This window comes from Sorex fumeus, unplaced genomic scaffold (assembly GCF_029834395.1).
Source record: "Sorex fumeus unplaced genomic scaffold, SorFum_2.1 ptg000029l, whole genome shotgun sequence".
NCBI lineage: Eukaryota > Metazoa > Chordata > Mammalia > Eulipotyphla > Soricidae > Sorex > Sorex fumeus.
The window spans coordinates 5,526,565-5,553,955 of record NW_026606086.1 but is presented as its reverse complement, the minus strand read 5'-3'; the positions used below and the strand labels follow the sequence as shown (position 1 = coordinate 5,553,955).

The following is a 27,391-nucleotide window of genomic DNA, read 5'->3' as shown; positions in this document are numbered from 1 at the left end:
TCTGACTATAATGGAAAACGGTTCATGCTTTGCTTATTAATTATGATAATCACTAATAGTTTTAGATGAATAATCCTCATTCAAATATAAAGACATCCCTACGCCAAGCTTAAGAAGTTTGTAATATATTTTTCTTCTTCTGATCAGTAATAGATTTGAAATTTAATCAAGACCTATTACTACTGCTGCAGTCCCAAATAAAAACTAATTATAAACTTAATTATAAACCCCAAAGCACACAAGTATTTCTTGCCAGGGAGAATCATTAAAAGTACGTCACAGGGGCTGGAGCAATAGCACAGTGGGTAGGGCGTTTGCCCTGCAAGCAGCCAACCCGGGTTCAATTCCCAGCATCCCATATGGTCTCCTGAGCACTGCCAGGGGTAATTCCTGAATGCAGAGCCAGGAATAACCCCTGTGCATCGCCAGGTGTGACCCAAAAAGCCAAAACAAAAGAAAAAAAATTACATCACATAAACACATTTTCATCTCATAAGATACGCATAGAAATCAACTAAAATTTGGATGTCCAAGAAAAGTGATGTTTGCTGACGAAGATCATGAGCATACCGAGAATGGCAGGTCACCCTCTCACCCATCTAAAGTAAGCTCCTTAACGAAATAAAAATCAAATGTGAGAGGTCAAAGAAAGTCAGATGAGAATCAAGGAAATATGTCTCTGGTTAGTCCCAAATACCTCAGGATGTTCTGAACCCCATAAACCTAATACCCACCACACTTGTCACAGTGAGCCTACACCAAGAAAAGCAACTGCTTGGGACAGAGGCAAAGGCATGTGTGTGTGTGTGAGTGTGGTGTGTGTGTATGTGTGTGTGTGTGTGTGTGTGTGTGTGTGTAAACCACCACACTGGTTTACAGCACTGGTGAATCACCTGAGCTCTGCTACAGAGTCTCCTTCAGATGATCTCAAAAAAGGCAGATCTCTGAGTCTTAAGTCATTCTGCAGAGGTAACCACTGAAATGTTACAAAAAGCAAAACTAGCCATGGATAGGACAAATTCAGGATGGAGAATTCAGGCACAGAATTAAGGAAGAAAAGTCTGAAGTTGTGTCTCTGGATCTTCCACTGATATCTCAATTTACCAGCTCTTGAGAAATATCAGGAACACTAGGCATGTGTAAGTGTGCACACACATTCATATATGATCATGTTTATGCACATACATAGGCATGTACTCATGTTTATACATACCTATGTTTATGCACATAAATATTTACACATATTTATACATGCCCAAGTTTATATTAGGAAACACTTTTCCACATTTAACAATATCATTATACAATGGCTATAATAGATAAGGTAGTCTGAGGTATTCGAGTGTCTTTGATAATTTCTCATTAAGTGCCAGAAAGAGTTCAGTGAGTTGAGCCCATGCTTAGCCAGCAGGAAGCCCAGACCCATCCCTGGCACCAAATGGTTCCCCAGCACCAAATCAGGAAGAAGCTTGAATAGCACCAGGAGTGAGCAAAAACCAAAAAAAGAGATTTCTGACTGATTTTCTAACGGCACAGTACCACGGTCCTCCCATTGTTCATTGATTAGCTCGAGCAGGCCCAGTAACGTCTCCATTGTGAGACTTGTAGTTACTGTGTTTGGCATATCAAATACATCACGGGGAGCTTGCCCGGCTTTGCCATGCAGGTGAATTACTCGAGGTAGCTTGCTGGGCTCTCCCAGAGGGGCGGAGGAATCAAACCTGGGTGGGCCAAGTCGGCCGTGTGCAAGGCCTTACCACTGTGCTATTGCTCCAGCCAACGTTTATGATTAAGTTAACTTAAATTTGCATGCCATATATATTATGTACATATAATATATATAAGAAAAATTTCTAATGTAAAGTATATTGTGATAGTATCTAAATATCAAGTAGGTTAAAAAACCATTTCTAGAAAACAACTTTTAGCCAATCGATGTCTCTGTCTCTGTTTTTGTTTTTGGGCCACGCCCTGCAATGCTGAGGACTGACTCCTAGGTCTATGTTCAGGAGTCTGGGAATCCCTGAAGGTTTGGGGAACCATGAGATGCTGGGGGATCAAGCCAGGGTCAGCTGTGTGCAGAGCCAGCACCTTGCCTGCTGTCCTGTTGCTCCAGCCATTATACTCTTTTTTTTTTTCACTTTTTTTGGGTCACACCCAGCGATGCTCAGGGGTTACTCCTGGCTCATGCACACAGGAACTGCTCCTGGCGGTGCTCAGGGGACCATATGGGGTGCTGGGAATTGAACCTGTGTCGGTCATGTTGGCTGAGTGCAAGGCCAACGCCCTACCCGCTGTGCTATCGCTCCAGCCCCTATACTCGTATATTTTTAAGGGAAAGTCAAGTGAATGGGGCTGAAGTTTCTTCTTACTCATATTCAAGGAGTCAGGAAATACTGTTGCAGAGGCCGAGGACAATCTGAAAGCTGCTACAGAATATCCACAAATACAAAGTCGCTTTGCATCCAGCCCTGCAGCCATTCAGGCAGCTCCTCTTACCAAGCCGAATGTTGTAAAATGGGCCCATGACACAGAGCCGCCTGCTCTTCCCCCAACAGAACCAAATATTTCTCAAGAAAATTCTGAGTCCATACCAGGGATGGTTTAAAAGACTTCTGCATCTGGGTTGTTTCAGCAACAGCTGCTAACCATGTGTGCTTACAGAGTACCTGAAATGCACTAGAACTGAACAACTGAATTTTTCGTTTTAATTCTAACAGTCACATGTGACCTCTGTTTGCCGAACTGTTTGCAATTTCAAATAGAATTTTTTTATGGACTGGAGAGACAGTACAGGAGGCAGGGCCTTTGCCGTGCACATGGCCGACCTGGGTTCAATTCTGGGCATCCCATATGGTTGCCTGAGCACCAAGGGTAATTCCTGAGTGCAGTGCCAGGAAGAACCCCTGAGCATTGCCAGATGTGGCCCAAAAACCAAATAAATAAAACTAAGAAAATTTTTTAGGGACCAGAACAATAGTACAGCAGGTGCAATACTATAAGGTTTCTGACCAAAACCATCCAGATTCCTTAAAGGAACTTAAAATGAGTACTTTATTTTTATTTAGTAATAATTCCATTTACTGCCTGCTTGCTGTTTGCCGGGACTCAGGCGAGGCTGGAGAGAAGCACAGGATCTAAGATGCTTACTTGGCACACGGCTGACCCGGGGTTTAACCTGGCACCGTGAGCCCCGCCAAGAGTGATCCTGAGTGCTTAGCCAGAAGTAAGCCCTAAGCACCGCCAGGTATGGCCCCAAAACAAAAAATAAATTAAAAAATTTTTAAAAAAAGATAAATCCTGTTTGAAACCCAGGTTCACAGCTCAGTGACAGAGCTTGTCTTGCTTCTATGAGGCCCTGAGCTTGATCCCAAATACCACATATAAAAACATTAAATTCTGTTTAATTAGGTCAGAAAGAGTTTGGGCTATGACTTCTAATTTAAAACCATTATTAAAAAGAAAAGAAGTGTAAGAATATTTTTGTGCTTGATCAAACATCTCTGGCATGCATTCTAGTCAAAAAAGTTTTTTAGAATCAAAAAGACAAATTTGACTTCTATTAAGCTAAAGTACAAAGTCACTAAAGCGAATAACACAGCACATATAGAAAGGGCTTATAAATCTATTCAAGCAATTCAAGTAGGAAAAATTAATTCTAAACATTCAAACATTTTACCTCGTAATGAACAAACTGGTCCATTTTCTTGATTCTTAGAACGCTTATTTCTGAACTGACTTGGAATATCTAATGAAAGGTCTTAGAAAGGAAATAGAAAGAGTGTTATTAAAGGCATATGAACATATTTCAAACAAATTTCAAAATGTGTTGTATTTTTAAAAAAGGTTTCTTCAGCATCCTCATAGTATTTCATGAACATCAGAACTTTCATCTTTAAAAGGTATCATATCTCCACATGCCAAATGTTTCTCACCTAGGAATGGATCGAACTTTCTAGATTCTGTTCCACATATGAGGCAGTTAACCTCATTCTGCAGAATGCCTCCAAAGATAGTCGTGACCACTGTAGATGCTCCATTTCTAAAGAAAATCACCACAAAGAAGAACACTTCATTAAAAAATTAATGTGTAAAGTTTCCCTTAGGATGTATACCACCTTTTATTTAAGTTACAAAATAATACAAAATGTTCAATATATTTAGCTATGTACTAGCTATGTACTAAATCAAAGGGGCTGGAGCACAGTGGGTAAGGTGTTGCCTTGCACGCAGCCGACACAGCTGACCCAAGTTCAATTCCTCTGCCCCTCTCGGAGAGCCCAGCAAGCTACCGAGAGTATCTCACCCGCACGGCAAAGCCTGGCAAGCTCCCTGTGACATATTCGACATGCCAAACACAGTAACAACAAACTCTCACAATGGAGATGTTACTGGGCCCGTTCAAGAAAATCGATGAATAACAGGAGGACAGTGACAGTGACTAAATCAAAGGTTAAAGCCTGTTCCTTCCAATCCATGTACATTCTCTGAAAGCAGCATCACTGGATATTTACAAACTAATGACTCACGTATAATCCTTATACTCTTGGCAAGAAGATGTCCTTCGTATACATCCCTCAAAATTAAGGAAGCTGCCTTATAATTAAATCTTTGCAACGTTTCTGACTGAGGGAGTCTTTGCAAGCTTTCTGATAGAGGGAGCTCTCTCAGTTAGTTTACTTGAAACAACCTCAATTAGAGATTACTTCAGATTTTTTTAGACAGTCATTTATCTGACTGGAAGGGAGACAAAGCAGTGAAAAAAATTTAACACATATAAGGTCACTACTGGTAGAGCTATGACTTCATAACTTAAGTGCCGGATACTCTTCGAGTTCAATTAAGTCTTTTTAAAACTTCAACTAAAATTACAAGGGTCAGAGATGTTACAGTACAGGCGTTATAGTCCCTGTTCAATCCCCAGCACTGCATAGGGTCCCCTGAATACAAAGTCAGAAGGAATCTCTGAGCAGAGCCAGGTGTGGGCCCAAACCTCCCCACCCCTCTAAAACGACCGATTCTGTAGGTCTGGAGAGAGTTTAGACAGCAAGGTTCAGGTTCAATACACCAGAGGACACCAATACAACTGATCTCCAGTTCAACCAGGGCTCTGATTAATTTGATCCTGGGCTCTGAGCACTGTCCCAACAACAAAACCAAAAACAAAAACTGTAAGTAACATTCTTGTGGAAACAGAACATTTACCACCTTCAGAGCAGTAAGACTGTTACTTAGCCTTTCTCTGCATCAATCTAACTAAATGTAAAACAGGAACAACATTTTGTCTACCCCCCAGCCCTGGTGTGAAGATAAAGTCAGTATCTAGAATACTACTTTCAAAGAACACTGAAGGAACGAAAAGCTCTTAGTGCTTTACAGCTTTCTTATTAGGATCATACCCCAATTTTTCTTTTTGTTTTTTGGTTTGGGGCCGCATCAGGCCGTGTTCAGGGCTTACTCCTGGCTCTGCACTCATGGATAAACTCTTGGCAGGACTCAGAGGATCATAAGGGGCATCAGGAATATATCTCACGTGCAAGCTAGGTTGGCCACATGCAAGGCAAGTGCCCTGTCTCCACCCCAAATTCCTTCGGGCCCAAATTTTTCTATTTTAAACCCTAAATCACTCTTCAACAACTACACAGTATGTCACAGGACATTAAATGATAGAAAAAAAAATGGAGAAAGTGCACCCATGAGAACATGCTTAGCAAAGACCTGGATGGCGCTTAGTCTGTGCCAAATGCCAAGCTCCATTCTGAGCACCTCCTAGCTGTTCCATCAGTCAGTCCTCACACCTCCTCCAGAGAGCATCAAGGATTGCCCCCATCTCCCACGCTGGGAATCTGAGGGACCTGCCTGCTCTGACACTAGCCCTTCTTTTACATTAACCAATCCAGTGTTAATGGAGGCTGAGGTCACTGGAATCATCTGCGTTCATTAGCAGAACCAATATGAACATTCTCTTATCATCTCTGTGCATACAGAGAGCTTCTGCACTAATAACTGCTCTTGTATGCTAACAGCAATCTAAGATGTCTTGGCCCTACACTCAGTAATACTCCGACTACTTCGAAGTATACTTTCTTTTCACTTGGGAGGGGACGGAATGTTGGGGCAGTGCTCAGAGGCTAATCCTGGCTCTGTCCTCAGACTGACCCATGGCCATACGTGAGGGCCATCCCACGGTGTGGACAGACTGGGTGGACCGCATACAGACCCTGAGCTGCTCCAAACTAAACCACTACAAGCACGAGGCTGCCCAAACAGACCTGCGTGATTATTATTTTAAAAGTCTGCTTTCTCTTCTACAAAAGGCTTCCTTCCTTTCTTTAACAGCAAAACAAATATACTACAGTTTTTTAAAAGTCCCTAAGAAGTGAGATTTTTATTTGAAAATGAAAGAAAAAATGAGAGATACACTGGGAACTTGGATATAATCACCAATTCATGTTTAAGGTTTAAAAGGACATACCCGGGGCCCAAGCAATAGCACAGGGGGTAAGACATTTGCCTTGCAAGCGGCCGACCCGGGTTCGATCCCCGGCATCCCATATGGTCCCCCAAGCACCACCAGGAGTAATTCTTGAGTGCAGAGCCAGGAGAGACCCCTGAGCATTGCTGGGTGTGACCCAAAAAGGCAATAAATAAATAAATAAAAATAAAAAATAAAATAAAAGGACATACCCTAAAAATATCTATTGAAAATAAAGTATACATACAATATTGACTTTAAGTGAAAATATTTATTACACCTTGGTCACTGACATCTTCACTATACATCTATCTATCTATAATGTGTTTATCTGTATATATGTAGTAGGTCTCCACTATATATACAAACATATACTTATATACACATACATAGTGCATATATGCAATATATAGTGTGTGTGTGTGTGTGTGTGTGTGTAGATAGATAAATAGGCACACTATAGCTAAGACAACTGAACACCACTAAACAGCTGGACAGGGTTCTTGTGTAGATGATTTTTGCATAAATTATTTTCTAGGTGCTAAAAAAGAAAACATCTGCCATTTATTTCTCCCAGACTATCATCCCCACCATCAGCTAGGGTTGGCTGTTCACATAAACACAATGGGATCTATACTTTTAGGATTATTAAATATGACTCTTATGTTCTGAGGTACATCTTTCATCAAAGAAAATTTAGAAACCCTGAATTTTGAGTATCAAATCTTTTCTCGTGTGTGTGTGTGTGTGTGTGTGTGTGTGTGTGTGTGTGTGTGTGTGTTTTAATGGCCACACCCAGCAGTGCTCAGGGCTTAAGTACTCCTGGATCACTCTTGGCTGGGGTTCAGGGGATCGTCTGGGGTGCTGAGGATGGAGCTCATGGGGGCTTCGTGTAAGGCAAACGCCCACTGTACTACCATCCCAGCCCTCCTTTCAGGTTGTTAATTCACTCATGGGATGTGTAAATATTGGTCTTTTAAATATCATAAAGGATTTGAAAGAACATTAGCAACTTAAAGAACATCTCTGAGTATGACACAACGTGACTCGTGAGGGTGCCCTGGGAATCACTGATAGAGACCAGCTATGTAGCATATTTTTGTCTAATATTTAGAACACAATTCAAAATCCTCTGTGAATGAATTCCCCATTATAAAACAAAATACATTTTCACTTGACACCATTGCTGATTTAATACTTACTAAAGTGTACACAGGGTGACCTGAGCAATGTCACCCCTTTCCGTGACTCTTTCTGACTGCAATCACAGCCCCAGGACCTGAATGTCTGACGACATTCATCTTGTCACCCTCCCACTGCTCTGGGCAGAAGAACTGATAAGATTGTCTCTGTAAAACCCTCACTGTCTTATTATATCAGACTTGGGAATTTCAGGCCACAATCTAGACTCTGGCACATCATTTACTCTTCTCTTTTTATTTTGGGGAGTGTGTCTTTTAATTCCCTTTCCTGCATGCATCAGAGCACTTTGAAACAAAAGAATAACTACAATTAGCCAAAATCCAGGTTGAAGTAACAGTAACATGACAGAAGTAACACTGCTGTCTCAAGCAAAACAACACTGTAATCTCAATGTATGTTGGGGCATTCGTACCCAGAAAGCAATTGAAAAGGTTTTCATTCAGATTGAGAGGTACAGAAAATGATGGAGAATTTACAAATGCCTTGATATCATTAAAGAAAAAATACACTTTAAGAATATTCAAGTTCAAGAGATTCATTAGGAAAATTCACATACGTAAAAGTATACGTAAAAGCCTAACTTTTAGTGAATAAATACAATCATTTTAATACATAAAAACTAAAAGTCTTCATTCAATTTTCTTTGAAGGAAAAAAAATTTTTTTTTCCTTTTTGGTTTTTGGCCATACCCGGCAGTGCTCAGGGATCACTCCTGGCAGTGCCCAGGAACTGTAAGAAGTGCTGGGACTAAAATGGGGTCAGCTGCGTGCAAGGCAAGCCCCTTACTTGCTGTACTATGGCTCCAGCCCCTTTGAAGAAGAAATTTTAATTGCTTAATTGCACAAATATGTTCTATTGGTTTTTCCATTCAGAAGCACTGAAAGCAAATCACAGTCGAGGGACACCGAGATGTGAACACAAGTGGCCTGCAGTCAGGGAGCAGCAACCAATGCCCACCTGGCCATATTGGCCAGGTACAGCAGGGTCCAGCGACAGCCCACAACTGTCCACTTTCATTATAAGCCCTGGTGGGCACGAGCAGGGACAGGAGAGCCCAGGGTCTCTGATATCGGGACCGGAACTTACATGCAGCATTTGTTACTGGCAGACAGCGTGGGGTTCTCCTGCAGGACGGCTGAGCGCGAGACCCCGTTGAAGCCGCCTTGGAGTTCCAGGTGCAGGTGGTCCAACAGGTAGCGCATGAACTCGTGGGCGTCCTGCTGCTGGTAGCCCCTGCATGGACAAACAGTCTGTCATGGGAGGACAAATATAGGGATGGGCCCCGCTCAGGGCCCTCAAGGCCCCAGCTTTTCATCCTCTGACCACACGACTCACACGCAAATTCTCATCGAGAGAGAACTAAAGTTAAAGACAAACAACATAAAGCAGCTAAATGAGCTTTCAGTGGCCTCAACTACTTCCCTTCAGAGACAAGAAAACAGGGCCATCGAGGGTGACTGGCCTTGTCCCTAACCTGGAGTTTCTGCAGAGTGTTTTCTGGGGTGACTTCAGAGGTTCCTGCTGTTGGACAGGAAAGCATCCGTGATTCTCACGTTTACACGGAACGAAGACAAGAGAACTTGCTGGAGATGACAGAAACAAAGCCAGCACAGCTGGAAGGCAGTTGATGCAGCTAAACGCAATCACCCTCACAGGCAGAACTCAGGCAGCTGGAGTCGGGCTGGGCCTGCTCAGGGTCACGGAGCACAGCGGGGGGGATCACTGCAGCCCCTCACCACCTCGGGGCCCAAACAGCCCCCCGTCACCAGCCCCAAGCTCCTGTCGAGTACAACCGCAGAGGGCCCAGGTCCCAAGCTCTGTCCAGGAAGCCCAAAATAAAATAAAGGCACAATATGGGAAGCATTTTCGTAAAACTCTGGGCAGAAAAGACCGTGGCCTGCATTTTTCCAGCAAAGGTCTGCTTCGAATCTGTTCCCTAGCAACACAGACCCTAATGGCCGCCAGGAGGGAATGGGGGGGTGTGGTGTTCAAGACACACACACACACACACACTCACTCACTCACACACACACACACACACACACACACACACACCATCATTAACAGTACTAGAACTCATCATCAATAAAGATAAAAAATATAATTATCAGTCACAATTTTCTTGGCCCGGTCTTAAGTCAAAACTGACAGTGCTCTTCAAGCAGTGATCCCCAAAACAAAATATTCTGACAGTGTTTACCCTTTTCCGTCACTTGACAACTCTCTCTGTGTACGTTTTGTTTTTAACTTATCTGAGGCACTATTTTACAGTACTGTTAGTGGTGAGATTCATACATACGATATCTAATACCACACAGCCCACTGATAAGCTCTGTCTGTCCCGCCACTGCCTTGGTGGGTCCCTCAATAGGTTTTTCTCCCTTTCCGGGAACTTTTCATGCAAATTATAAAAAACAATTTAATCAGTATAAATTTAAATCAGAGGTCCTTTTAGCATTTCACAACTTTTTCTATATTATGTCTATCAACAATCAATATATGTTTGAGTATTGTAAGCCTCATGAATAAAAATGTTAAAGTTCTTTGTCAAAATGATTTCAACGGAAAAAAAAATGATTTCAACGTTGGTAGCTCATTTTCTGTATCTAAGGATGTGTAAAAAAAAAATACCCATATTTGTGCTGGAGAGAACACACTGGATAAAGTGCTTAGCTTGCCCTGCAGGTGGCTGGCCCAGACTCAATCTCCTGTACGGTCCCCTGAGCCCCATCAGGAGGAATCCCTGGGCAGTAACAGGTGTAGCACAAAACCAAAACCAAAACAAAACCAAAAAAAGTACACTGGTTTTATTTCTCAAAGGTAAGATTTGTATTTTACAAATTAGCTGAGAGTCACATAAAAAAAGTTTCATTCTCTCCCCCAAAATAACCTAGTCAACTAATCAGTTAGTACGAGAACTATCAAACACATACTATTCTCATCAAACACATACTTATTTCTTTTAAAAATCTGCGCTGATGCTTTTTTTCAAATACATTTCAAAAAAAAATTTTTTTGATGTAGACAAAAGCCACACTGTTGATACAATTCTAGAGCTGAAACTGATCAGGTAACAAAGCTCCAATATTGAAATAGGTAAGTATTAAAAAAAAAACAAAAACTAATTTTTTTTATTAAAGCACCATGATTTACCAAGTTATTCTCCGTTTAGTTTTAGATATAAAACATTCAGCACTAATCCCACCACCACCATCACCCTCCCTCTACCAGCTTCCCCGGGTTTCATCCCATCTCCTCCCTCCAGCCTGCCCTCCAGACAGGCGCCTTTCCCAAGTTCGGTTCAAGTCTGGGTCTCTTAATTTCAGTATGGTTAACTCTGCAGTTTGGCTCTACCGTTCCTTAACCCCACCTCTGTACCTGACTCCCCTGAGCCGGTCGCCACTGCTTCTCATCTGTCTCTTCTCCCTAAACTCTGGGGCCAAGGTTGAGACGGTCATCCCCTTTAAAGCATTATATTCCTTCATCCAGTTACTCTGAATACCACAGATAAGCTACAGCGTCATCCCGCGTTTATCCTTCTCTGGCTGGCTTCATTTAACATGATGTCTCCTAGTTCCATCCATGTTGTGGCAAATTGCAGGATTTCATCATTCCTTGCAGCCGGGCAGCGTTCCATTATTAATATGTGTATGTACCAGATCTTCACGGTCCACTTATGTTACTGGACAACTAGGCTGACTCCAAATCTTACTTTCCTGAGTACTGCAATGAATAACGTTGTGTGTATACATTCTCCTGAATGAAACATTTTCAGTCCTGAGGATAGAAACCCCCAAGTACAATTTCAGGGTCATATGGGGAGCTCAATTCTGAGTTTACTGAGTACCCTCCATACTGTTTTCCATAAGGGTTAAACAAAAATTAATTTATGTGAAAATTGTTGCACCTTATCAGAGAATTGTTAGTCCTTGTCTAAAGATTTACTAAGCTGTCTGTTGCTAGTTGAGCTTTCTGTGTTACTGTTGTTTATTGAGTTTAGTTAGCTTCTATGTTACTTTCCCATTTAATCTGATATGCTCCTACTGGGATGTCAGTATTGAGGAGTTAGGAAGTGTCCAGAGACTTCAGGATCAATGGTCCAGTGAGTTGCCATGGCAGCAGTTAGGGGAGGTGAGTGCGGCTGCCGGGATTTCGGGAAATACAGGGGGTGGGAGGTGGGGAGAGGCTGCCCACCCTAACTCCAAAAACACCAGAGTTCTAGCCTGGGCATTGGGTACCTGAAATTATCCAGCAGAGACAGTACACAATTTCTATGAAAAGGAGAAAAAGACAATGACCCGAATGACCTGATTTGAATATCAAGAGATTTTTCTTTCTGGAGAAATGTTTGCATTAGATGAATCTCAAAGAGATAAATGAGGTCCCTTTTTTTTTGGGGGGGGGAAGAGGACTGGGGGGGAATCCACACTGGAGGTGCTCAGGGCTTACTCCTGGATCTGTGTTCAGGGATCACTTCTGGTGGGACCATATGAGGGGCCAGTTATTGAACCTGAGCCAGTTGCCACCGAAAAGAAAAAAAAAAAAAAAAAAAAGGAAGAGATGATGTCTACAAGGCAAATGCCATAAGTCAGGAAGGCACATGATAAAGACACAGAAGTGACATGTAAAAAAATCCTATTGTATCAAGCAAGAGGAAACAAACAGTAGAAAAGACCATCAAAATCTCAAAAGCGCCAGGGCCAGAGCGATAGCACAGGGGAAGGCATTTACCTCGTATGCAGCAGACACAAGCTCAAACTCCAGCATCCCAGACGGTTCTCTTAGCACCACCAGGAGAGATCCCTGGGTACAGAGCCAGGAGTGAGCCCTGAGCATTGCCAAGTGTGGCCCCAAGATTGAAATGAAAAAACATTCACAAGCGAATATCACGTGACCAGATATTTCTCTTAGAGTGATGCAAACGCACACATGAATGCAGCACCGAGTATTTACTAGACTGGCCAAAGACAGAGAGACAACCCACGTCAACACTGGCAGGAGACCACTGCAAAGAATATGACACAACCACAAAGTATTGTTCAGTCATAAACATCAAAAAATAAAATTTATACTAATGTGCATCATTTCAATATTTCCATCACTGTATCACTGTCATCCCGTTGTTTATCGATTTGCTCAAGCGGACGCCAATAACGTCTCCATTCATCTCAGCCCTGAGATTTTAGCAGCCTCTCCTTACGCGTCTTTCCCAATGCTGCCGTACTGGAAGCTCATGCAGGGTCAGGGGAATGAGACCGTAACTGTTACTGTTTTTGACATACCAAATACACCACGGGTAGCTTGCCAGGCTCTGCCGTGCAATATTTCCATTAATGTTAAAAATGGTTTATATACCAGTTTGCATATACTCACAAAGAATCATCATTATAAGAATACACAAAAATCTAGTATCTATGATTACTTTAGGAAGCAAAATAAATGGCTAGGAATTGGAGAAGAAAAACTCTCACTTTTGAATTTTTGAACCACGTGAATTTTGCCTACTAGCAAAAGCTTAAATGCATTTTTATAAAAAGGAAAGAGAACACGTTGAGAAGGCCTAAGGAATGTCTAAGTGGACACGTATGTTGGCACCGTCAAACTCCAGTGACAGTTTCCCTGTGAAGAAACCTGGTTTGAGTGGAGACAGAAAGAATGGCTCTTATGATCATTATAGACAAAGCTATTGGGGTATTTTTTTTAAATATTTTAGTTGCACCACTGTGAATTCAGAGTTATTCATGATTGACAATTAACAATGCCCCAACACCATCCTTTCACAGTGGCCTCTCCTACCTCTCCCCCCATTTCCCTCCTGTCCCCAAACACCTCTCGAAAGGCACTATTTTCTTTCTCTTTTCCCCTCTTTGGGCACTGGGGCTTGTAAGTCTGTCCCTGATAAGGCGCAATGCACGCTGTCTGACCACCTTTCCACGCCAAGTCTTGTCCAGAGTGGCCACTACCCTCTTGATGGTGTTGTAGCTTCCTATAAGGAAAGTCCTGCTCTTCATGTCACTGCCTCCAGGCATCAGCGAGTCCCCTACTATGTCTTGGGTTTATTTCTTGCTTGCGTTTATGCTTGTGTGTGTGTGTATAAATGTGTGTGAGTGTGTGACTTGCATATACTAGACCATCCTCCCATCCCATCCCATGCTTTTCTTTAGATCCTGCACATTGAGAGATGATTCAGTCACTCACCCTCTGACTCATTCTACCCAGCATGATTCTTTCAGATTCACCCACGGATTGGCAAATTTTGTGACTTCATCTTGTTGTACAGATATTTACAGATTCCATTGTGTAGATATACCATAGTTCCTTTATCCAGTCATATGTTTTTGGGCGCTAGGGTTGCTTCTAGCTTTGGGCTGCTATGAACAGTGCTGCAATGAACAGAGAAGTGCAGATGTCTTTTCTGCTTTGTGTTTTGGGCCCCCGGCGATGTCCAGGGACAGCAGTGCTGGGTCATATGAAAGTTCAATGCCTGGTTTTTTGATGAATGTTCAGATTGTTTTCCTCTAAGGTTGGACAGTAGATTTTCCCACCGGAATGAATTAGGATCCCTTTTCCACCACATCCTCCCCAACGATGACTGTTGTTGTCTTTGATGAGTGCTAGCCTCTTTGACGTAAGACAGTATTTCACTGTTGTTTTGATTTGCATTTCCCTGATGATCAGTAATGTAGAGTATTTTTTATATACTTTCTGGTCATTTGCATTTCTTTGAAGAAGTTCCTATTCATCTCTCTTCCCCATTTTTTTTTTGGGGGGGGACTTTTTGGATCACACCCAGCAATGCTCAGGGGTTACTCCTGGCTCTGCGCTCAGAAATTATTCCTGGTGGTGCTTGAGGAACCATATGGGATGCCAGGGATTGAACCTGGATCGGCCACATGCAAGGCAAACGCCGTACCCACTGTATATCGCTCCAGCCCCTCTCCTCCCCATTTTTTGATGTGGTGGGGTGTTTTTTTTTTTTTCTTGTAAGTTCCAACAGTGTCTTGTATATCTTGGATATTAAGCCCTTATTAGATAGGTGCTGGGCATTCCGTAGGCTTTCTCTGTATTCTGATCATTTTCTTTGAGGTGCAGAAGCTTCTTCGTTCAGCGTAGTCCCATTTGTTTATCTTTACTTCCATTTGCTTGGTCAGTGGTATTTCATCTTTGAAAACGCCTATAACTTCAATGTCATGGAGAGGCTTGCCTATATTTTCCTCTATGCAACTTATGGATTTGGGTCTGATATTGTGGTCTTTAATCTATTTTGATTTGAGTTCTGAGGTCTCAATTCATCTTTTTCCATGTGGTCGACTAGTTTTCCCACCACGCTGGCTTTTCTTGCTCCACTTCATATTTTTTGCTTCTTTATTGAAGAAAAGCTGACCATATACCTGAGGGTCTCTCTCTGGATTTTCAGTTCTATTCCATTAGGGTCTGTCTTTATTCTGGTGCCATGCTGTTTTAATTACTACGGCTTTGCAGTATAGTTTGAAGTTGGAGAAAGTGAAGCCTTCCATCTTCTTTCTCCTGAGGGTTGCTTTGGCTACTGGGGATGGTAATTGTTCCATGCAGATTACATTTAGATGGTGTAATTTTTCCTACATTTAAAGTGCAAGTTAGGCTTGCACTTCAAGCCTGTGTTCTCACTTTAACATGTTTCTCACTTCCCTGCCTCTATGCATCTTTGCTTGCTTTTTCCACTCTGAAGGAGCCTGTGCTCACTCCTGAACACATATTCCTTCTCACGCCTTCCACATCTTTCCAAGCGAGTCCCATTCAACAAAAACTACCCTGCTTCGAAATGTGTCCAGACTTTGCATTAGGCTACCAGCACCGGGTCACCCCAGTGGGAAAAGGTGCCATCCCTCTGCCTATTCCCCCTGGCGGCTCAGTGGCCACCATCTTCCAGAGCTCATTGGACTGTCAGGTACAGACCAGCAGTGACGAGGCATGCAGGGCCTCATGGGATAGGGGTGGGGCGGCTCCTTCTCCTTCCCCACCCCAACAAGACCCAGAGATGCCACCTACGAATGGCCCCTTTGGCTGCATCTTAAGTTCCTTAATGGTAATGATCCCAGAGACACACAAAAAAATCTTGGAACAAAGTGGCTTTTAGCAGAAATCTCTCCAGACTTAATTATTAAAATTTCAGAATTCCAGAATTCCAAGATCAGGCGGCCATGAGACATCATATGCTGTTTATAATCAGCAATAGAAAACAAATTGTCTAATGTTACCTTTTCAGCAGTTCTGAGCATTGGGGGAAAATTCCAAATAATAATGGTGGGACTGGTGTCAAAATACTGAATGTAATCAAAATAGAGAGAGCAATGTGGTAATTATCTGCCACACAGGTAGGGGGAGTGGAAGGGGGTGAGACGGGGGTATACTGAGGGTTTTGGTGGTGGAAAAAGTGCATTGGTGAAGGGATGGGTGTTTGATCATTGTATGACCGAGACTTAAACCTGAAAGCTTTGTAACTGTTCTCATGGTGATTCAATAAATGAATTTATAAAAATAAAAATTTTAAAAAATTACCCTGCTTCATTTAAAAAAAATAATAAAGTAAAAGCTATCCCCCTACTTCTACATCTGAGTCTGAATTTCCGAATCCTCAAATTTCATTCCATTAGATCAAATTCCCTCAACAATGTCATGTTAATAAAGGTTACATGAAAAAAAAACTGGACTTTCTAGGCATTAAAAAAAAACCCATTAAAAAAATTATGACTGCAGCATAAACGCAATCAGTGTCATTACACACAACCACTGTGATGGTGGGACCCTGCACACCTGCAGGAGCAGGAGCTGGGGACATGGGCAGGTCGCTCCCAGGTGTGCAGGGTCCTGCAAGGGTTAGCTCTTTCTTCCATCTAATCAAGGAAAACAGCTCTTCCAGTTGCAGGAAAACCTCGATAGTTACTGATCAGCAAAAGCCCAGCCAAGATCTCAAAAACACGCAAAGTTTTCATTACATGTTAAAGAAATCTAAGAGTTCAGATACTGTAGGAAGCACTCAGGAAGCTGCATCAAGCTCCACCAGCTAAGTGTCCTGTCTGCAAATGCATGAGGACAGACATAAAACACCTAAAGCACCTGGCAAACAGCAAGCAGTCAATAAATGGAATCATTACTAAACAAAAATAAAGTAAGGAATTTCAGAATTCAGAATTTCAGATTCGGAAATTCAGACTCAGATGTAGAAGTAGGGGGATAGCTTTTACTTTATTATTTTTTTTAAATGAAGCAGGGTAATTTTTTAAAATTTTTATTTTTATAAATTCATTTATTGAATCACCATGAGAACAGTTACAAAGCTTTCAGGTTTAAGTCTCGGTCATACAATGATCAAACACCCATCCCTTCACCAATGCACTTTAAAGAATCCTTTAAAGAATCTGAATGGTTACATCACAAAATTTGGCCCTCCTGTTGTTTCTGTTTTGGGATGCTCAGGAAACCTTGTGACGCCAAGGCCTCACAGGCCTCCTGCACACAAAGGATGTGCTTCAGCCCACTGAGCTCTTCCCCGCAAGCTCCCCAGCCTGAAACCACATGATATATAAAAGAAGATCCCTACAGTCTACAGAATGGGAAAGGATATCCACTCAAAAACCCTCCAATAAGGGGTTAATACCAAGGATATGAAAGGCCCTGGTTGAACTCTACAAAAAGAAGACATCCAATCCCATTAGAAAATGGGGCAATGAAATGAACAGAAACTTTCTCGAGGAAGAAATCCAAATGGCCAAAAGGCACATAGAAAAAATGCTCTACATTATTAATCATCAGGGAGATGCAGATCAAAACAACTATGAGATATCATCTCACACCACAGAGACTGGCTCATATCCAAAAGAACAAGAGCAACCTGTGTTGGCATGGATGTGAGGAGAAAGGGACCCTCCTTCACTACTGGTGGGAATGCCGACTGGGTCAGCCCTTTTGAAAAACAGTATGGACGTTTCTCATAAAAGTAGAAATCGAGCTCCCATTTGATCCAGCAATACCACTTCTGGGGAATATATCCCAGAGATGAAAAAAGTACAGTAGAAATAGCATTTGCACTTGAATGTTTATTGCAGCACTGTTTACAATAGCCAGAATCTGGAAAAAACCCGAAAACAGATGACTTACTAAAGAAACTTTGGTATAGCTACACAATGGAATACTATGCAGCTGTTAGAAAAAATGAAATCATGAAATTTGCACATAAGTGGACCAACATGGAGAGTATCATTCTAAGTGAAATGAGTCAGAAAGAGAGGGACAGACATAGAAGGACTGTACTCATTTGTGGACTATAAGATAACATAATAGGAGACTAACACCTAAGGACAGTAAGGGTCAGGAGAACTGGCCCACGGCTTGGAAGCCGATCTCATGCGCTGGGGGAAAAGGTAGCTGGGATGGAGAGAGGAGGTAAAGGTAAAGGTAAAGGCCTTCCCGTTGTTCGTCGATTTGCTCGAGCGGGCCCAGTAACGTCTCCATTGGAGACTTTGTTGTTACTGTGTTTGGCATATCGAATATGTCACGGGGAGCTTGCCAGAATCTGCCAGGAGAGAGAAGCACCAAGTAAATGATGGTTGGAAGGATTGCTCGGGATAGTAGATGTGTGCTGAAAGTAGACTATGGACCAAACATGATGGCCGCTTGACACCTGTATTGCAAACCATAACACCCAAGAGGACAGAGAGAGTAAGAGGGAATGTGCCTGCCACAGAGGCAGCGGGTGGGATGGGAGGGGGTGGGGGAGGGATACTGGGAACATTGGTGATGGAGAATGGGCACTGGTGGAGGGATGGGTACTTGAACATTGTTTGACTGATACGCAATCATGAAAGTTTGTATGTAAATGTATCTCATGGTGATTCACTAAAATAAAAAAATTAAATAAAAAAATAAATAAATGAAAGAAGAGTTCTTCAAACAGAGACCAGGTATAACACCACTCACGTCAGAGCTTCAAGGATACACATTTCAAGCAAGGAAACAAACAAATTCAGCCCTCTGAAGTTGTCCTTTAGACATTTTTCTGTTCTACCCTATATCCAAAGCACAATTAGACAAAAGAACAAAATATACTAATTACACTACAGCATACAGGCTTTTAAAAATAAGCATGCATCTCATGATGAATAAGTGAAAATCCATGACTTGGTCCTATGGATCAAATCAACAGAACTGGCAAAGGCTGCTATCAGAGGCCTGCAGCAACCCAAACCTGCTGCAATCCAAACATTTCCCTACAGTATAAGCAGGCCAACGGAGGGGACCCTCTCCCCAGCAATGGGGGCAGAGGGCAGGACACACCATGCCTCCCTCCTCAGACTGTCTTTAGTTAATCTCTGGAAAGGGAATCCCACTGCAACTGCATCCCACAAGAGTGAACTTAAGAATAAATTTCTGATTATACGTGATTTTTTTTCAGTTGAAATAACAGGACATTTTCTAAAGACATTTCAACAGCTATTAAACAAACATATTTAAGACTAATATAGCCAACTTTTTCTCTTCTCCCTGGAAAAAAAATATCACTTTATTGGAAACCATTTCTGGAATAGTGTAAAGATTAGTATCAATGCCTAAACACGCCCTTCATTAAATCACACTTACCTAAAATTTGGCATAATCTTCCAAATAACGTAGAATAAGGACTCTGGGCTAAATGCAGTCTGGCTACCTTGCCATAGAGCACAGAGAGTCTTTCGAAACTCTTCCACCAAAGATCTGAAAAAGAAGAAATGAGGTCACTATTTCAATGCATAACATCCAACTGTACATCCATCCATCAAAATTCATGATTAAAAAAAATGATCCTTCCAAAGTGTTTGGTAATTTATTACACACACAACAGTGATTAAAATAAGCTGCATTTAGAAGGATCAGTAAGTTCTCAGAAATTAAAACCTTAAGAGAAACTACATAATGAAAGATCACTGAATAACATTTCATGATTGGCTGAGACTTCTCTCATCAAAATTATAAGAAAAAACTGAATAAAGCAAAATAGAAGATTGCAAGATCTTAACTCTCTGGTGAACTCTGGGTGTGCTATAGCCCTTATACAATAGAGCAACAGACAGGTCACAAGTCAAACTGATGAACATACATAACAAATACACACTTAAAAAAAATGAAACAGGGCCAGCGTTCACAGTGGGCAGTGAACCGGCCTTGCACATGGTCTACCTGGGTTCAATCCCTGGCATCCCATATAGTCCCCAACCATGCCAGGAGTAATTCCTAAGTGCATAGCCAGGAGTCAGTCCTGAGCACCCCTAGGTGTGGCCCAGAAATAAAAACAAAAGCAAACACAACCTTAAACAACAGAGCCCTTTCTCCGTCTCCTGCATCCTTCTTCCTGTCTCTTCCTAGCTGCATTTCCCAGACCTGAGTCGTAGACACAGTCTCCACCCCCGCCCAGGGACTCCAGGACCTCAGAGCAACAGTATCTAAGCACTCAAGCCCAAACTGAAGGATTCTCGAATCAGACCTTCCCCGGGCCACTTCCCTGCCTGCCTCTCTAGTTTCCAACAAGAATTTTTGACCAATGTCTTCCTGGCCTTTCTTTCTTTCCTTTTTATTTTTTTTTTTGGGGGGGTGAACACCCAGCGATGCACAAGGGTTACTCCTGGCTCTGCACTCAAGAATCACTCCTGGCGGTGCTCAGGGGACCATATGGGGTGCTGGGAATCGAACCCGGGTCGGCTGCGTGCAAGGCAAACGCCCTTCCCACTGTGCTATCGTTCCAGCCCCTTCCTGGCCTTTCAAATCCATGTGGTCTCTTAAGAACCTGCTCTATTTAGCTACCTACCGCCCCCATCAGTCCTCTCTCTCTCACAGGAAAAACTGCATTTCATGCATGGCACATGAGCCTCGGTCATAAGACTCTGCGCCCAACCCCCAGGAAATTCCTCACGAGGAAAGCCGGCTCTTGCTCCAGCCCTCCTCGCTCCTCTGGCTGGGATGGAGACACCAGGAGGCACTCCAGCCCCGCCTCAACACACAGAGGCACGATCCACCCTGGGGGGGACAGGACAGAAAGCCAGGTGTCTGCTGACTGTGTGACACAGCCAAGGGAACGGTCAGCTCTGGCGTGAGAACATGACCCACGGTTGGGGGTGTTAGTCTAGTGCCAGGCTAGTCTGAGAAACTCCGCCTCATTCTGCCCACAGAGCTGCAGGACTTGCTACCCAGAGATTTCAGCGCCTTCCTCTTCAGACCCTGGTGCCCAGGAGGCGCCTGGCACATACGCCTGATTCTGACTTTGCAGCTCCAGAATCCTCTCCCCAGATCTGAGGATTCCCTGACTCAGGTCTGCCAGTGAGAGTGGGCTGGTCTCCTAACAGAGAAACCGTGTAGATACTCGATTTGTGAGGTCAGGACTTGACTTCTGACTCTGAATCGGGAATTAGAGACACAAAGAAAGTGGGACCAAAACCTTTCTAGCAGCAAAGACCAACAGCAAGGGTAGGGCAGCCTCAACAGCAGTGTCCACCCAGGGCCAGTGGTGCTGTCCACTAGCTCAGGAATGGAACTGCAAGGAGGTGCCACAGAAAGCGGCGTGCGGGCCGCACAGCTGGGGTCATGCACCAAGCCCCAGGCTCGTCCAGTGCTCATTTTTCTGTCTACCTGAGATAGCCAGAGGCAATTTCTTCTAAAAGAGTATCCTCCATTTGCTGAAGGATCTTTATTTGCATAAATATTTTAAGGCTGCCACTGCAGTTCTTTTGGTTTATTTATTTCTGTTATCAAAGCACCATGATTTATGAAGCTGTTCATAGTTTGGACATGCTATATTCCAGCGCCGATCCTGTCCCCCGTTTCTCCATCCCTCCACCAGGGTCCCCAGCACTGATCCCACCCCCGGTGTCTCCCAACCAGCCTCCAGACTGCCACCTTTACAGCCACATTTTTTATTTTGGTTACTGAAGCTGATCTCTTGTTCTCAACTGTGGCTGACTTTGTGGTGATTTAAACTAACGCTAAATAATGCCAACACACCTAGGGCGACTACCACTGGCCTTAACTTCACTGCACACATATGTTCCATCTTTCTACTGCTGTTCACACCACCCTAATGCCTATGAGCATGAGATCCTGAGCACAGGCACTGTCCGAGACCCTGAGCACAGGCACCGTCGACTCAGGCAGTGACTTAAGTAAAATCCTTGTATTTGTTTTGGCGCCACACCAGTCAAGCTCAGGACTCCCTCCTGATTCTGCACTCGAAAAGAATTCCAAGCGGCTGGGGCTCGGCAGACGACAGGGGTGCTGGGGACTGAACTCGGGTCAGCAGCAAGCAAGGCAAGTGCCTGACTCAAGTGTACTAACTATGGCTACTATGGCTCCGGCCTCTGAAATTTCTTAAATTTAAATTTAAGAAGTTAGTTAAACTCTTAAAATACCACTTCCGGTGCTGTCAATCCCTTCCCTGCTCCAATACCTAGTCTGAGGTGGCTGGCCCTACATGTTAGAATACTGGGAGGCCTAGCAAGTTCTCTCCCACTCTCCAGTTACCTAAGAAAAAACACTGTGGGATTTTAAAATGGCTTTTCTGGAAGTGGGATAGCAGAAGAAAGTTACAGTGTATAAAAATCGTAGATCAAAGCCCTATTTCAATAACATTAAAGTACAAAAAAATTGAGTGACATAGTGTAACTGAAATCACATGACATATTCTGAGGCCCAAACAGAGCTGCTGACCCTGAACCTGAAGACATACTGATTCTCGACAATCACATGTCAAATCCCCCCTTCTCCATCTCAACCGAAAATTGGCCTGTAATTAACTTTATGTCTACAAATTGTGTTATTCAAGGCCAATTTGCTTAACACTATCAGACAAATCAGTTTTACAAAGACTAATGATATTCAGTCTCAGTTATAACTTGAACTGTAATTCATATACTGATGTTCAATTTAGAATGTCCAAATCCGTAACACTTCCATACTCAGAATTCTAAATTTAAATTACCTAACAGCAATTGAAATTTAGGATTTATCCAGGCTATCAGGCAAACAGAAACAGAAGAACCTCAACAGTCATGACAATCCCCAGTGAGGCACGTGAAGACTTGGATGTGACGGAGAGAGACCCTCAGTGGCTCACACTGAATGTGGCTTCAAGATATTTCTTTAAAAGTATATAGACCTACTGACTCGCCTAATACAATGACACACACTAAGAATCATTTGTTCAGGCTGGAGAGAGAACACAGCAGCCAGGGCCTTACACGCAACAGCCCGGCTCAACACCCGGCACCCCAGATGGTCCCCGGGCCGCACCAGGAGTGACCCGAGTGCAGAGCCAGGCGTCAGCCCTGCGAGGCAGGTGTGGGCAGAAACCAGACCCGAGAGGGGGTTCCCCCGCAGCACACTCACACGCTGCCCTCGCCCTGGCGCCGGGTGTGGTAGGTCCGCCTCCCGGCCGTCTTCCCGTTCCTCAGCTCCACTGCAGGCAGTTCTTTGAAATAACAGCAAAACTGTTCAATGTTACTATTTTGAAAGAAAGGGAAGAAAATCATTAACAAAAAAGAATAGGACTGCAAAGAAAGTTCTGTGAAAACAACACATGAATTGTGATCTTTCAACCTGAAAACGCAGTCTTGCCACTTCTCCTTAAACTGGACTTAACGCAGTTTCTTACACGGAGTTTCTTCATTCTGTTTCCTTATTTACACTGATAAAACAGCATAAAGACACAACTTTGTATGCTGTATAAAAAAGCTTAAAACCAATTCCTCAACTCCCTCTTCCACACACACAGTTTTCAACAACTCTTGGTTCTAGATAATTCAGTAATTTTTTCAACCATAAACCAATCACGAAAGCAGCCATACTATTTCAATCCATATATGCAGTGTGACAGGGAGACCAATCAGGAAGCACAGAGAGGGCGCCTTTGGAGAGATCAGACCCACCCTGTGCCATAGTCAGAGACACCATCTTGGAGAGCCAGACCCACTCTGTGCCTTGGTCACCAGCAAGAGAGCCCTGAGAAGACTCCTTTGGCCTTTGAAACCAGAGTACTGAAATCTGAAAGTACGGAGACTGCAGAGAGAGCACAGTGGCGTGGGTGGGCACTGCCTTGCAGACCCCTAACCCCTGTATTAACCCTGAAACCCCCTATGGCCCCAGAACAAGAACAAAAACAACAAAGTCCTTGCAAATATCCAACTTCTGACCTTACTCAGCCAATGACTGGATCAAGTTTCCAAACAAGGTCCCTAGGTCCTGGCTTCTGTGAACTACAGCACAGGCAACAACGAAAGCCACACATGTGAGCTTCGACACGTTTAAAGGAAAGGGTAAAGGGAAGGTAGTGGAGGGAAAGAGGAAATGATGAGAGAGAATATTTGGTTTCTTTGCTGCTGTCTTTGGCACTGCTGGGAGTTACTCCCAGGACCTCAGGGACCAGGAGGAAGCAGGAATCCACCCTAGGCCTCCCACATGCGAAGCGCGTACTCAGGCTGTTGGGCTGTCTTTCCCACCCACGAGAGAGTTAATTTATACTGTGAAAAAAACTGAAATATTTCCTCTCTGTCATTTGACAGAAAAACCTTGTTGATCTCTGATCCCAACATTTTAAAGAGCAATAGTTTTGAGCAAACAGCTAAAAGTCATTTACTGCTGAGCACTGTTCTGAGCACTTCATACTTAACTAGGTGCCTGGATATTTAAGCTTCCCAAATGCCCTACATGAGAACATTTCAAACTATCCCGATGAAGAAGAAACTAAGGCACAAGAAAGAGAGAGTTGAAAGTTGCCCCCCCATCAAATGATGAGCATTAGTGGCAGAGTAAGAATCCTAAATCGAGTCTTTCCTTGAATATTCTGATAACTGGGGGCATTGACAGTGGGGAACATGCACTGCTGAGGGTACAAGTGTGTGACCTGAACCCAATCCTGAACAACTCTGTAACTCTGTATCTCACAGAAATTCAACCAAAAATAAATAATTAAATGAATAGAAGCCATGCATATCTAGAGGGAAAAAAAGAAGAATCTAACGCAGTACCAGGAAGCTCAGCACTGCCATCTGGCAGGAATCACAAAAGCTGATGTCACTAACCCCAACGCAGCCCAAGTGCTGGTAGCCAGGCCCTCCCTGGACAGGCAAACTGAGGCCCCCAGGGCTCGGACCTGGGCAGGGACGGGGCACTCAGGCAAGGCTGTGCTGAGCCAAGACGACAGCTGGAATTCAGAGTTCTTCTTCTGGGGAACACCCGAGGCCAGGGGCTCTTCTCCACAGAGAAAATCCCCAATGGGGCCAGTTTACAGGGTAAAAGCAACCGCAAACACATCTCCATTCGGGACCACAAGCTTTCCCAGTGGGCGCATTGTTCCCTCCCCGCGCCCCACCCCCTTCCTGGTTTTAAGCTTTCAGTGTAGACATACCTGAGTGACTGAAGGATCGCGTTCATGAAACACGTGTTCCCCAAATTCCGAAGGCCTGTGGCACAAATGGCAGTGGTGCTTCCCTGCGAAACAGGCGATACAGTGGTCAAGTGTTCGCAGTGAGAAAGCGAAGCATCACGTGAAACTCAGCAGCAAGTCCCTCAGGGACTGACCCATTTCTGTGACTCCCTCTCCTCTTCCCCTCCCCCTCTGCCTCTCTCCCTCCCCCTCGTTTCAAACCCAAGGCCTGTTCTAGATCAGCCTGCCTTCTGGAAGGCTGGGGGAAACCAGCATGAGGTTCCTGTCAGGGACTGGCCACGATCCAAACAAGAACCAGGATGCAGGGAAAATCATCTCCTGCCACCCAAAGCTGCCTGGCAGAAAAGCTGCTTTCACGGGCAGGGCTGGGCAGGGCTGGGGAAGGTTGGGGCTCCCCTTCAGGTCCCTTCTCCAGCGAGGGGGCACCCCGGAAGGGCCCCGTACCTCTCCCCAATGAAGAAGGCACCTCCACCCACCCGCCTCCCATTCCTTCCCGTGCCTGTCCTGAAACAGGCACCACGTCCCTTCCCGGCAGCCCGGCAGCCCGCCTTAGCTGAGGGTCTATCTGGCTGCTCCCACCCGGGGCCAGAGCGCTGCAGGGGCTCTGCTGTCACTGTGCCTGTGGGAGGCCGCTGGGGCAGACACCAAGACCCAGCTCAGCCCTGCTGTTCCCTCCCGTCACCCTGGAGGCGCACAAGCTATTATTTAAACTTCTTTTTGTCTTCTCTTTAGAAAAAGAAAAGACAATGAGACTGGAGCAGTATTACAGCAGGTGGGGCACTTGCCTTGCACATGGTCAACCCAGATTCAATACCCAATCCCCCATATGGTCCTTGGGACCCACCAAGAGTGATCCCCAAGCATTGAGCCGAGAGTAAACCCTAAGCACAAACTGAGCAACCCCAGAGCACTACTGGTTCAGCCAAAAATTGGACAAAAACGGTTTCTTATAAGAACCTGTGAAAATACCACAAAATGGAAAAATATAAATATGTACAATCTAAGTATTTTGCCTCCCAAACTACCTTTACCATTAAAACTATCATTAAAACATGGTGCTCGACAAATGCACCATGATATCTGGAAACTATAACCAGGAGATAAAACCAGTCCACACTATCTCTACCCATAATCTGGACGGTCTGAATGTGTATCTGCATTTGATTTTATTTGGTTTCGGGGCCACCCCTGACAGTGCTCAGGGCTTACTCCAGATTCTGCACTCAAAGATCTGGTCATTCCCAGCGGGGCTCAGGGCACCACACAGGTGCAGGAGTTAAACTCAGATCAACCACGTGCAAGGCAAGTACCACGTAAAATTTTTTAAATTTCAGTTAAGCTTTGTGATTTACAAAACTGTTACTAACAAAGTTTCAGGCATATGCTGTTTCGGCCCCAGACCTACTGCCAACATCCTTCCACCAGAGTCTGTCTCCAACCAGCCTGGTCCTACCCCACGCTAGGAGCAAACCCAAGTGTGGGCAACTCCCGGGGTTTGGCTGTCACCTGGTACCACTGGCCATGCTACTTACTCCCTACTGTTCCGTATCTTCCTGAGTCATCCCTCTCCTCCAGACTGACCCTCTCGCCACCATCACCTCCAGTTCCCTGCACGGAGCCCGTTACTGCCTGACTCTATCTTTGTTACGGCTGAGTAGAATCACGCTCTGGGTACATATACCAGAATTTCCTTTTTCATACAGCCATTCTTTCGGGCACTTGGACTGTTTCCAGATCTTGGCTATTATGCATAGTGTGCTAATAAACAGGAGTACAAATGTCATTTTAAAATAAGATTGGTTTTTATTTTGTGTGTGTGTGTGTGCGGGGTGGGGGTGGGGAGGAAGATACCGAAAAGAGAAGAGGGATTATTGGGTTATAAGGAAGCTCAATTCATAATTTTTTTTATAAAACTCTTCACCCACCAACTTTCCCTGCACCACCAGTACGGATTGTTTCTGCTGCCTCTGCGTGAGGCACTGTCTCTGTTGCTGTTCTGCACTCCCTGACGGTGAGTCACGAAGAGCGCTCCTTCATACACCCTTCAGCACCTTACATCTTCTTTGAGGGACTGTCCAGCTCTCCTCATTTTTCGATGAGTTTGTTTTCTTATTAAGCTTTGTGAGCCCTTTGTCAGATGTGTAATCAAGTATTTTTCTCCCAATCTGTGGTATCTTTTTATTTTAGTCAATCCTTTCTTTGGCAGTGTAGACGCTTCTCAATTTGATAGTACAATCCCCTTTGTTTACTTTTATTTCTGTCTGCTTGGT

The 27,391-nt window shown here is 43.9% G+C and overlaps 1 protein-coding gene across 2 annotated transcripts in view; it reads right to left on the bottom strand.

The window, feature by feature from the left end:
- The window catches only part of USP3 (ubiquitin specific peptidase 3), a 112,250-nt gene that overhangs the window by 16,684 nt on the left and 68,175 nt on the right, over positions 1-27,391 (bottom strand). For both annotated transcript variants that reach the window (XM_056115634.1, XM_056115635.1), the window contains 6 exons: positions 25,083-25,165; positions 23,066-23,179; positions 19,295-19,408; positions 8,765-8,911; positions 3,936-4,042; positions 3,680-3,760 (listed from right to left, as the gene is read on the bottom strand). In XM_056115634.1, the coding sequence (XP_055971609.1) occupies positions 3,680-3,760; positions 3,936-4,042; positions 8,765-8,911; positions 19,295-19,408; positions 23,066-23,179; positions 25,083-25,165 (646 nt within the window). The remainder of the gene's footprint in view (positions 1-3,679; positions 3,761-3,935; positions 4,043-8,764; positions 8,912-19,294; positions 19,409-23,065; positions 23,180-25,082; positions 25,166-27,391) is intronic.